At 48.8% G+C, this 13163-nt stretch overlaps 1 protein-coding gene across 1 annotated transcript; it reads left to right on the plus strand.

Moving 5' to 3' along the window:
• The first annotated feature begins 466 nt into the window (after positions 1-466).
• LOC146199222 (uncharacterized) lies at positions 467-3709 on the plus strand. Its single transcript, XM_084592076.1, has 2 exons — positions 467-1113; positions 3598-3709. The coding sequence occupies exons 1-2, from the start codon at positions 467-469 to the stop codon at positions 3707-3709; spliced, it is 759 nt and encodes a 252-aa protein (XP_084448202.1).
• The last annotated feature ends 9454 nt before the right edge of the window (positions 3710-13163 follow it).

The raw sequence follows: 13163 nt of genomic DNA on the forward strand, positions 1-13163 counted from the left end.
CGCAGTGGTGAACTTGTGCCGAACGGAGCAAGAACGAAGTATTTCCTCAACAACTCGGGAATATATATATATATATATATATATATATATATATATATATATATATATATATATATATATATATATATATATATATATATATATATATATATATATATATATATATATATATATATATATATATATATATATATATATATATATATATATATATATATATATTGTAGTGAACTATGCGAAGATATTATGAAGACGAGGATGAACTAGGCGCGGATCTCACAAAGAGGAGGAGAAGAACGACGAAGTGCCGCTGCGCTGCTACAGCTCGCTTGTGGAGGCCTAGACTGGTTGTGTTCTTGTGTGGTTCTCTGTGCAACTTAGAGAGGGCTCTTATCCCTGTTAAAAGACAGTAAGCACCCCCTTTCACTTGGTGGAGCTTCGAAGCCGCACACTCCCGACAACAGTCATGACCGAAGCCAGCACCCCTAGTAAAACCGGGCCCTCGTTCGACGTCTTCTGCGCTGGAGCTTTGCGCCAGCGGGATCCTCCTATATTCAGCGGAACCGGCGACCATGACGTGGAAGACTGGCTGGCTTCATATGAGCGGGTTAGTACTCACAACCAATGGGACGACGCCCGAAAATTCAATAATGTAATATTCTACCTAACGGACGTGGCCAACCTGTGGTTCCGCAACCACGAGGCCGACATCACTTCGTGGTCTGCTTTCAAGACCAGTTTTGCCGATATCTTCGGCCGACCTGCCGTGCGCAAGCTGCGTGCTGAGCAACGCCTGCGCGGCCGTGCACAGCTTCCTGGCGAAAATTTTACCAGTTATATTGAAGATGTTGTAGACCTTTGCAAGAGCGTGGACGCTTCAATGCCAGACCATGCCAAGATTGGTCACATTATGCAAGGTATTGATGATGACGCGTTCCGGATGCTTCTGGCCAAAAATCCAACAACCGTCGTCGATGTTATCAACGCATGTGAAAACTTTGATGAATTACGCAAGCGCCGCAACATCACTCGGTCTTCGCTGTCACACCAGGAACCTCTTGCAGCTTTAACACATGACACAGACCAGTCGTCCTTGCTGCCACAAATAAAACAGTTTGTTCGAGAAGAAGTTGCCCGTCAATTATCACTCGTTCACCAACGTCCTGACGCTCCATCTCCTTTGGTGCAATTCGTCTAGGTTAGAGAGAAGGTTGGCTGGTTGAACAGAACCGGGAGATTCCCCACGTAGCAGAGTAATCGGGCGCGGAGACGGATTGTAGATGAGTAGCATCGTGAAGCCACCGTAAACATCGAGAACAGCAGACGGCAGCGGCAGGTGCTTGCGATGGATGAAGGATGCAGACGGCGTAAATAAAACACTAACGGCTGACACGGCAGGACACGATAAAGGAACAAGGGCACAATATATATATATATATATATATATATATATATATATATATATATATATTACGCACCTTTTATACGCATATATATATTATAAGGTGTTTATTGGAGCACCAAAACCGTAGGCAACGTCCGCGAACCAAAGCGACGGGGGTAGCATTCGAACCAACACTGCAGTGCCAACAAGGCTCCGGCTCCACTTCGTCTACCTCTTCGGGTTGGCGCGCGAGCTGATGGCGATCGGGATTACTAAGATATATATATATATATATATATATATATATATATATATATATATATATATATATATATATATATATATATATATATATATATATATATATATATATATATATATATATATATATATACGCACCTTTTGCGGCAGCTGGCGATCGAAGCGCACATGGTCATTATTGAAGTATACGTATAAATCAGCATGCATGTACCTTGGCGAACTCGATCGTGCTTTCATTGACAAGTGCCGTTTTTTACAAAGCACAGACCAAAGGCATCGCGGCTGGATAATGGCAAAACTTCGTTGTCATGTGCTATTTGAAAATATGTCAAGTTAACAGGGACGTTGGCGTCGGCTGACACGATGTTGCACACACATGTGCACACAGCCGACCGCAGCGTGTTGGCGACGCCAAGGCTAGCAAACGGCCCGGCCTGCACTCTACCATTCTTTTAGAAACAACTAGTGTCGATGCTGCACTTGAACTGCTGGAACTGGCACTGCACGCTTGCGGCACCACCGCAGAACTTTACGGAACTGGTGCAAAGAGTGCAGCTGAATTGAGCAGACCTTAGGTTTTGAGCCTGAAGCGCAGCACGGCGTAGCCACGTCTTACCCACGTGACGCTGTGACGTCACACTCCACGTGAAACTAGGGTGAGAACAGGGCTACCAACTCAAGCGGTCGGCGTAATGTGGCGGTATCCACGTCTTACCCACGTGATGCTGTGACGTCGCTCACCACGTGACACATAAGCGAGAGATGGGCTCCCAACTCAAGCAGTCGGCGTGGCGCAGTCGGAGCCGCGGCTCAGTTGGCAGGAGCTGCCAACTTGGGTCTCGTTTCACATGGGATAATTATGTCATATCAGGCTGCTAGGACCCTGGCATTCACGTTACCCTTATAGGCCACTAAGGCACGTTCATACGGCTTGGTTAAAGCGGGACTTTATATGTGGGCTGAGGAAGACGAAAAGGAGAAGAAGAACGCTCGGTCAGCCGCAGGTAATGCTTTCGCTCAGTATTTGGTTCAGCAGCGTTGAACTCTTGTAACTTTTTCGTTTCTTCTCTTCTCCTGCGGCGCGACGTGGCTACCGACCGCGTTTACCCGACGGCTTGAAGAGGGGCCCCATCTGCGGTCGCTCTAAAGGTCAAACGTGGCTACCGGCCGGGTTTACGCGACGGGCTGAAACCTGGCGTAGTATTGCTTACGCTATAAAAAAGAGAGAAATATAAAATGGGAGAACAAAGTGTTTCGAAGTAGCAACTTCCGTGTTAAAATGGCGCACGAATTAAAGTGGCCCATGAAACAACCGCGAAGTATTTATTTATTTAGTATTTATTTAGTACATACTGCAGGCCGTGAGGCCCAAGCAGGAGTGGATTACAAACAAGTTATTACGAGTGAGCAATAATACCAAGATGCGAACAGAACAAAGCACAAACAGCGGTAAATGAAAAAGATAATGGCACAGCATAACCAAAGCTAAACATGGTCATAAATCAGGTCAAGAGACTGTAGGCAGGTAGCTGGCAAGTTATTCCAATCACTGATGGTCTGCGGAAAGAAAGAGTGTTGAAATAACCTAGTCTTAGCAAAGTACGGGGTAAGAGAAAGGGGGTGAGAGTGTCGGGTTTGTCTGGTGTTCGATACTAGCAGGTACGGTGAAGAATCTATTCCAAGTTTATGGTTAAACAATAAGTATAAAAATTTCAGTCGAAAATTTCAGTAGCGCAATTATTTGCGCTGTTCATTCATTCATACATTCATTCATTCATTCATTCATAAACCTTTATTCATGAGGATGACCTGAGGCCTAGAAGGGAAGCGGATGGATTAGGTGAGGTTGAGGGCTCCAGACTCCGACATGATGTCCAGCAGGGCACTAAGCTTGCGCTTGGGGTCGGTATTGAGGGCTGTCCAGTCTTCGTAAGTCTGAATGTTGTGAGCAGTTGTGTAGCGGGAGCGGAAGCTCGCCGTGCCAGGAGCGGTCCAGATCACGTGCTGCAGGTCAATGGAGTCAGCAGGGCAGTTGGGGCAGCCGATCCTGGTTCGACGCGATAGACTCAGGATGTCCGGTGTGTACGCTGCACCGGATCGTACCTTGTGTGTGAAAACTTCGGCAGAACGAGAAAGGAAGGAAGGAATCGGAAGAGTAATGTAGGGGTCAGGGTCCCGCAACAAACCCCTTCCCTCATGTTTAAGCCGTATGATGACAGAATCCGGTATGATGAGGGAGATTGGAGAACAATAAGGGTGGTGCGAGTTGGACGGGCCCACATCAAGGCTAAGCTGGCGGACTTCGTCTAGCTGCACGCCAGCGGCTTCTTGGGCAGTCTGCTCCCGGTTTCTTGTGCGTGATGTTCATGTGTCTAATGAATCCGTAATGTACATTGTACGTTGTTTGGAATAAAATTATATTGTATTGTATTGTATTGTATTGTATATGTGGGAATCGCACCTTCGTCTTCCTGAAATTTCTCCGGTAGGCCGCTAATCGAGGCCGCTCAATCGGAAGCACTGTAGACTGTGGGACTGTACCACTGAAAGAGCGGATGCATGCTTCCCGCTCACGCCGGTGAAGCCGAAGGCATTTTTTTCTACTTCGCGTAGAACCACGCGGTGGCACGATTTCGTGCTGGGCACTGGGCACGCGTCAGAATGACGCGCGCGTCCCACCATCCGCGCGGCAGTCGCGCCCTAAATCGCGCCATGCGGTTCCAGCTTAAGGCTATAGCTTCCTTCATAGCACGTCCTATCACTGCAACTTGATGAAAAACGTTTGAGGGTTTCAACGCTGCTGAACCGAATGTGAAGCGAAAGCTTTGGCTGCAGGCGACCGAGCGTTGCATCGAAGTCAACCAGCGTTCCATTGAACATATCAAAGTTCACCGCGTTCTAGGAAGAGTACCCTGGCTCGAACCCGAGCACCAATGGCTGCATTTCGATGGAGGCAATACCGAGAGGCGTCCGTGTGCTGTTCGATGTCTGTGCACGTTAAAGATCCCCAGGTGATCAAGATTACTCCGTTGCCCTCCACTGTGGTAGGGTAGCTAGAAGGAGAGGTGTGATGAAAGCGGCTACAGTGCTCTGTAACGCGGTGGGCTTTCCGTAGTGGGGGTGGCCCTCCGAGAGTGACAGCCGCTGGAGCCAAACCACGGCCAAACGGAGCGCTGATCTGGGGCACCGTCAGCATTCCGGAGGAGACTTGAACGCGTCGATGGAAGGCCACGAGACAAGAGCGGTGACGTACCGTCCAAACACACTTGCCGGAGAAAGTGTGACAGATACAGTACCTTTCCTTTCCTGTAAACCAATCATAATTATATGTAGCACTGCAACGAACGCCGATAAGAGGGATTGAGATTGCTTTAGAGGAAGGGGAAGGCGCGGTAACTGTCTCACTTGTTTTCTGTGGTCACCTTAACCGCACCGTAGAGGAAGGGAGGAAGGGAGTGAAAGTGGAAAAAGAGAAAGAGGAGCCATAGTGGAGGGCTACGGAGTAATTTCGACCACCTGGGGATATTTAACGTGCACTGAAATCGCACAGCACACGGACGCCTCTTCGTTTCGCCTCCATCGAAACGCAACCGCCGAGGTCGGGTTCGAACCCGGGTACTCCGGCACAGTAGTCGGGCGTCTTACCACTGGACCACTCTGGCGGGGCATGCCGATAAGAGGCAAACGATGAGAAGAAAATGTTGTTGTGGCTGTAGGAAGAAGGAAAAGAAAATGCACGGGCCTGCTACTGGCTCTGTAGCTGAGCCACCTCCGCTGCCTCGTGCGGACAGAAGAGAAAATAAAGAAGAAAGGAAAAGAAGAGGGAGAGAAATACGCGTGCCGACACAACAGCTGCCGTCCAACAACCAAGCTGTGGCGGGTGCCATGACGGCCTACAACAGATAAAAATTCGATGGCTGACTAGCTCCTGCCGCAAGCGGCGTTGACCTACCGTCCCAGCCCCGTAGGGCCAGGAACTGCCACCCTTCCCCCTCAGAACAACACCTTCTCGACTTTTGCTTAGAAGCAAAGGATAGGAGAGGAAGAGCAGGTATTCGCCGTTCTCCTCTTAAGAGACACCGCGGAGGAGCCGGCAATAGGCTTCGGCGCACCAGCTGTGCTTTGTGTGACGTCACTTCTTCCTGGTGCAGGCGTAGCTGGCTCGGCGGCGGCGGCACATCTGAGTAGGGATGAGTCGCTCCGGAGCGAGCTGGATCTTCGGAGCCGTTCCTTTCAAAGAGCGGGTGAACCATTTGGCTCCGCAAAGTCGGAGCCAGATCCCCGGAGCCGTCAGATCCGGAGCGGCCGGAGTGGTCGGAGCCGTCGGATCTTTCGGAGAGCTGGTTGCTGGTTCTCTCGTTCAGTGAACCTATCCGTCACAAGCGGGTGCGACTTCCACGCAATCTATTAGCGATGCGAGAAAGCAACCTCCTGTCCTTTCTCGCAAGATTCGCAACATGTTCGCAATAATGCCCTCGCCCTCAGCTGTCTTTTGAGCGGGGTGCGCCGTTCTTTTGGATAGCGAGTGAAGTGGTTCTTTTGCTTTTGTTCTATGGATGAAGATCTGCTAGATGGCTGTAACGGTGGTTCTTTTGGAAAGCCGGTTCTCTCTCGTTCAGTGAGCTTTGTCTGTCGCAGCCGGGTGAGATTTTTCAAAACGCAACGCAAAAAAGGAACTTTACCACCCTCCCTTGTCAGTGTCACTACCAACCCATTGCCTTTGGATCTTCCCGCGGATACCGGCGGGCGCACTGCTGCTGGTGCCCATACTTTTTTTTTTTGTCTTGCAGTTTTGTGGTTTCGTTCCATGTCGACAAGTGGGTGTCGGTACTCGAACTCCTGCTGTGTAAAGTGGTCCGCAGCAATCCCTTTGGCTCTGTATGCATAATATAGTGTGACATCCGATGCCACTGAAGGAGGGAGCAAAGAAGCCTTAATTAGCAAAAAATGGCCCTCGACGCCCTCTAGGCCGGGCGTCAGGGGATCGAGGCTAATGTTTTCGTACTCCGAGCGTGCTTGGTACGCGGTGTTTTTTAGTGTCCGGAGCGGAGCCATGCTCCGGAGAGGACAAAAGCAGAGCCAAGTGTTCAGAAAGTTCCTCGTTCTTTCGTAGCACCTTACTCAGTCATCTCAACAGGCAGAAACCACAACTGCAATCACAACCAACCGCAGGCAGAAGCTGATGTTAAATGCCACCACTTGCTATGTCACGTGAGGGCCAAAATTGGTTTTACTTCTTATTACTAATAATATTATATATATATATATATATATATATATATATAAAAGATACGGTCCTTCCTAAGCGACCCACTCACCTACAGATGTGAACCAGTGAGCCGTTCAAGTGAGCGGAGCCGCTCTGATCTGCTCACTAAAGTGAGCCATCTTGCCCATCTCAAGTTAGGATACTTAGATCGGTATTGGATAGAGAGATCTCCATCATGTGCGTCCCGGTTCACGATGGAAGTCCAGGCAATAAGGCTGATGACAGTCTCGCCCGAGATATCTACACCCGGGCGGCCGTGGAATCACCCGTGTCAAAGGATCCGCTCATCACGTACACGGAAATCACGGCTGCACACAGGAATAAAAGATTAGACCTCCGACCTCCATATCGGTCTCTCACACCTAACGAGTGCAGAGACTGGAGAAAATTACAAACAAGCCGATTCTTTGCATCTTATCTATACGGGGAAAGAGAGGGACCTCCAAAGTTCTGCCCCACATACGGGAAAATAGCTAATCAGGATCATATCATGTGGGAATGCCCCGATTCTTCCGGGCATATTGATGGAATTAAAGAGAAAGAAACCCGGGATGCCCTCCTCCGGAGCCGGGCTCCGAAGCAGCAAGCTAGAGTAATCCGTCTGGCATGGGACGCTTTGCGAAAGACGTCCCCCTGCGGGGCTCCCTCTTCCTTGGAGGCCCGCTAGGGCCTTCCTGAGGGAGCGGAGGGGCCTCTACATCGACGGCAATAAATTTATCTTGAACTTTTGAACAAGTGGTGAATTAATGTGACGTATTGGATGTGACGTCACGCAACCGGAAGTAGAGACGAAAAAGGAGCATATGAAGGAAGTGCCACACTAAAATGGGGTAAACAAGAAGTGAATTAAGCAACTAGAAGCAACAGAAGCAACCAACATCAGCATCCGTGCTTTCGTATTACTCCAATGCATATTCTGCAGTACTCTTTAATTTGTTAAATTGAATACCGGAACATTACTAACAAAGAACGCCTCCTCCCGGCACTTAGTCGGGAGGAGGCGGTCATCCTAAGGCAAATGCAAACCGGGTCACTCCTAGCCCCGGCAATGCTACACGTCCTCCACCCAGACATCTACACGAGTGATATGTGCAGTGTATGTCAAGTGGGTCCGGCGGACCAATAGCACATCATGTGGGACTGTGCCAGGTTCCCGACCGAAGCTGCATCCAGGACATACCCGCCGGAAATTCAATGTGCTGTGCAGAATACAAACAAGGACATGCAACTATGGGCCGTCCAGCAGGCCCGGGGTGCGCTCGAAAAGCACAAGCCTCACAAATGAGGTAGTGCATAGTAGGGCTTAACCCCGGATAGACGCTTGGCCAGCGTCACGACGATTTAACCCGTCGTTTGCCGGCTCCCTAATAAAGTTATACATACATACATACATACATACATACATACATACATACATACATACATACATACATACATACATACATACATACATACATACATACATACATACATACATACATACATACATACATACATACATACATACATACATACATACATACATACATACATACATACATACATACATACATACATACATACATACATGCATGCATGCATGCATGCATGCATGCATGCATGCATGCATACATACATACATACATACATACATACATACATACATACATACATACATACATACATACATACATACATACATACATACATACATACATACATACATACATACATACATACATACATACATACTTACATACATACATACATACATACATACATACATACATACATACATACATACATACATACTAACAAAGAAGTTTATAGAGAGATGGGGCTTTTTTTACCATGGGGAGCACATTATTTACTCTGTAAGCCGCCGGAAACAATTAATCATGTTTTTATATTGTTTAGAAGGGGTATATTTCTGAGATGCATTACAGCGAATCAATTAAAAGGATTTTTCACTAGACTCGCACGGCATTCGATATTTCAGCATAGAGAATGAGGATGGGGTTCCATTTGACGTAATTATACTTATGGGCCTGCACTGTATATGGCGCTCCAGAATGGCGGGCTATCACTGTGACAGGGATGTCAGACCTGCTCGAATTTATTTTCGAGATAATATGAAGTTCTTTATTGCCATCCAAAAAGTGGCTGCGGAACTTCCCCAATGGCTCGACAGGGTAGAGCCTTTGTTTTCGCTGCGGGAGTTTTCATGCGACGAGGCCAGTCTAATATTGGCTGATCATGACATTCATTTAGGTACATTCCCTTGTGTGTCTTTTTTTGTTTTGATCTGAGTTTCGTGTTATGTCGTGTACCAAAGCCAGGCAATAACGAAAAAATTCCGGGCGTGGCACAGTAGTCAAACGCTCGGATGGGGATCCAAGGGATGGAGGTTAGATTCCCGGCGGAGACTATTTTTTTTTAATAAGGAGGAGTCGCACAACTCTTAAGCGTTGCTTAGGCAACGCTGGCAGAGCTTGGTGAGGGGGCTGCGCAGCTGGCCTTGGCTGTGGCGTCACGCGCGTGCACAAAACTAGGCTATGTGGAGAAACGCGAAGCTGTGGTCTGACAGGGGTAGTGAAGAAAAAGGAAGACGAGGAAAGCAGTGCCGTGAGAAGACGGAGGAAAACACCCGAGAAGGTAACAATGAAACAGAGCCACCACATGAGGAAGCCGAAAGAAAAGAGATTGCGCATGAAATTGACTAAGGAACGCCTAGGCAGAAGTTGGTGCAAGTAGCACAAATGTTTCTCCTGCTCATGGGTGCCCTGTTAAGGCACGCTCACACTAGCGGGAAAACGCGCAACGCTGGACGTTCTCCGCGCGCCGCTTCCCGCAGAAACCGTTTTTTTTTCCCGCAGGCTGACTTGTTTGACGTTCCGCGGAGCGATGGGGTTGGGAGCTATTTTTCCCGTCCCGCAGAACGGAGTAGCCAATCGGGGCGGAGCGCAGACCGTGACGTCAGTACAAGTTCAATGACTCCCGGCGGCGGCTGCGTGGGGGACGGGAGCATCGCTGGTGTCGCTTGAGTAGCCCGCTCACTTGTGCACGAGAAAAGAGGGTGCTTTCCCTTCGCTCTTGTCAAGTGACTACTCTTTCTCGCTCCGCTCGCCTTCGCCTCCTTACATTCCACGACAAACGCAGCGGAAAAACGGGCGTAGTGTGAGTATTAGCGTGAGCGTCCTTCCGAGGAGCTGCGACGCTGCGGCGCCATGAACGTTGCGCCGCTGCGGGAAGTTTCCCGCTAGTGTGAGCCTGGCTTTAGGAATATTTGGCCTTCGTACAAGGAATATCGATACCTCGAGAGGAGCACCACTACAGTGTGTGTGTGTGTGTGTGTGTGTGTGTGTGTGTGTGTGTGTGTGTGTGTGTGTGTGTGTGTGTGTGTGTGTGTGTGTGTGTGTGTGTGTGTGTGTGTGTGTGTGTGTGTGTGTGTGTGTGTGTGTGTGTGTGTGTGTGTGTGTGTGTGTGTGTGTGTGTGTGTGTGTGTGTGTGTGTGTGTGTGTGTGTGTGTGTGTGTGTGTGTGTGTGTGTGTGTGTGTGTGTGTGTGTGTGTGTGTGTGTGTGTGTGTGTGTGTGTGTGTGTGTGTGTGTGTGTGTGTGTGTGTGTGTGTGTGTGTGTGTGTGTGTGTGTGTGTGTGTGTGTGTGTGTGTGTGTGTGTGTGTGTGTGTGTGTGTGTGTGTGTGTGTGTGTGTGTGTGTGTGTGTGTGTGTGTGTGTGTGTGTGTGTGTGTGTGTGTGTGTGTGTGTGTGTGTGTGTGTGTGTGTGTGTGTGTGTGTGTGTGTGTGTGTGTGTGTGTGTGTGTGTGTGTGTGTGTGTGTGTGTGTGTGTGTGTGTGTGTGTGTGTGTTTGCGCGCGCGCAGGTGCCCTTGTGTCCTTTGGTGTTACTGGCTGTAGGCGCAGTTCCAGGCTCCTATTTGTTTGATTTGGGAAGTGGCTCACAGTCAGGTGTAAGAGAAAGTGCAGAAGCCTGGACTAAAACCAAGGATGATCCCCGAATGATAGAGCACAAACCTAGGGCAGAGGCCCCGACAGACAGGAGTGTTTCAAGCATTGGCAGCGTAAACAGGTTGAAAAAACGTACAGAAATGTGAATTAGGTTTCGGACTAGAACCTGGGAATGATGAATTGTGATAACGTGGTACGCTGCCGCATGGCCCCCGTACTGTCAGAGTACAGTGATCTGTGCCTAAGCATTTCTTGGTTGCGTTTGTATGACTCTCGTCGTAAGATTGCGTCACAGTGTTGCCCAGTTGCGGCATACGTTGAATGTATATAAAATAAAGTTAAATTGGTTCACAGGAAGGGAAAGGCGCAGTAACTGTCACACTTGCTCTGTGGACACCCGAACCGCGCCGTAAGGGAAGGGAGGAAGGTGGGAATGAAAGTGGAAAGAGAGAAAGAGGAGCCGTAGTGGAGGGCTACGGAGTAATTTCGACCACCTGGGGATCTTTAACGTGCGCTGACATCGCACAGCACGCGGACGCCTCTTCGTTTCGCCTCCATCGAAACGCAGCCGCCGCGGTCGGGTTCGAACCCGGGAACTCCGGCACAGTAGTCGGGCGTCTTACCACTGCACCACCCCGGCGGGGCATGAATGTATATGGAGTTCAAGTTTCATGTTATAGGTGGCAATCACTATGTTATGTGGCTGAAATGTAGATCCGAGCTCGGGACGCTCCTGTTAAACATGTATGTATGTGCGTTCGGTGTGCATTTGCCCCGTGAAGTTTGTGAGCGCATGCATGTGCACGCGATATTCGTGTGTTTGAGAATATTGTTAGACCAATAACACCATACAAAACACTGTAAGGCACTCATACAAAATAAGCTCAAATACATGATTCCTTAGAGAGGGGAGAATGACAGACAGGGGGGGGGGGGGGGGGGGGGTTCTAATGAAGCACGACTGGCATCTCAGGTCTGCTCCCCCATACAACATAGCGCAAGTGACAGCGCCGTAAGACGAAGAGAACTGTTATCATGACAGATATGTCCATATCCACCAAACGTAAACTATTACGGCTTGTATGCAATACACCAAAACATGGCATTACTCACAAGTCTTCAGTCAACTTTCTTGCATAGCATCGATACAAATTTTTCATTACTTATAATCCATGCAATCGCGTCGTTTCATCTCCCCCTCTACGCATTGTTGTTGTCTTTATTTGTTTGTTCAGAACAGGAAAAGAAAAAACACCCAATAATAATTTTAGAAACAATGGTACCTATGTGAAACCCAGCGTCTCTAGATGCCTAAGTTACCTGGCGTATTACTCCGTGCCCCGCCGTTTTTTTTTTCTTTTTTTTTTCAATAAATAAAAAAAGGTGGTGCACTGGTAAGTAAGACACCCCACTACTGTGCCGGAGTTGTTGTTGTTGTTGTGGCTGTAGGAAGAAGGAAAAGAAAATGCACGGGCCTGCTACTGGCTCTGTAACTGAGCCACCTTCGCTGCCTCGTGCAGATAGAAGAGAATATGTAGAAAAAAGAACAGCAAGAGGGAAAGAAAGACGCGCGCCGCAACAACAGCCGTCGTCCACCACCAGCGGTGGCGTGTGCAATGACGGCCTACAACAGATAAAAATTCGGTGCCAGGCCAGCCCCCGCCGCAAGCAGCGGTGACCACCTGCACCAGCCCAATCAGGGCAGAACTGTCCGGAGTGCCCGGGTTCGATCCGGGTTCGATCCGGGTTCGATCCGGGTGCGATCCCGACCACCGGCTGCTGCGTTTCGGTGGAGGCAAAGGAACGAAGGAAGGAAGAAAAAACTTTATTTGGCCCTATATTATTTTGATGGTTTTTGGGACGTCTTCAGCAGTGTCTCCTTGTTACATCCCCAGGAGTCTTCGCCGACCTCGTCCACTTTTACCCAGTAGTAGGTGCCCTCAGTCCAGGGCTCCACTGGCCACTGCCACCCGTTGAGCTCGCTGTACCAGACCTTGTTGATCTTTGCAGCGGTCGCTCGACAGCAGTCTCCTATTGCTCCTCACTGGGGTTTCGAACTAAGGGGATCACATCTATGTTTTGACAGGCCCATGTGATGTGGTATAGTGTGGGTTTTTCGTCGCACCTCAGAGATCCGTATTTTTGTTTAATATGTGTAGGTTCGGGAGGCGTTCGTGTTCTGTGCGATACCAGTGCACGTGAAAGATCCCCACGTGGTCAAAATTACTCTACAGCCCTCCAATACGGCTCCTCTTTCTTACTTTCCACTTTCACTACCACATTCCTGGGAAAGTGGAAGGAGAGAA

This window comes from Amblyomma maculatum, chromosome 2 (assembly GCF_055883805.1).
Source record: "Amblyomma maculatum isolate TAMU_Amacu chromosome 2, ASM5588380v1, whole genome shotgun sequence".
Taxonomy (NCBI): domain Eukaryota; kingdom Metazoa; phylum Arthropoda; class Arachnida; order Ixodida; family Ixodidae; genus Amblyomma; species Amblyomma maculatum.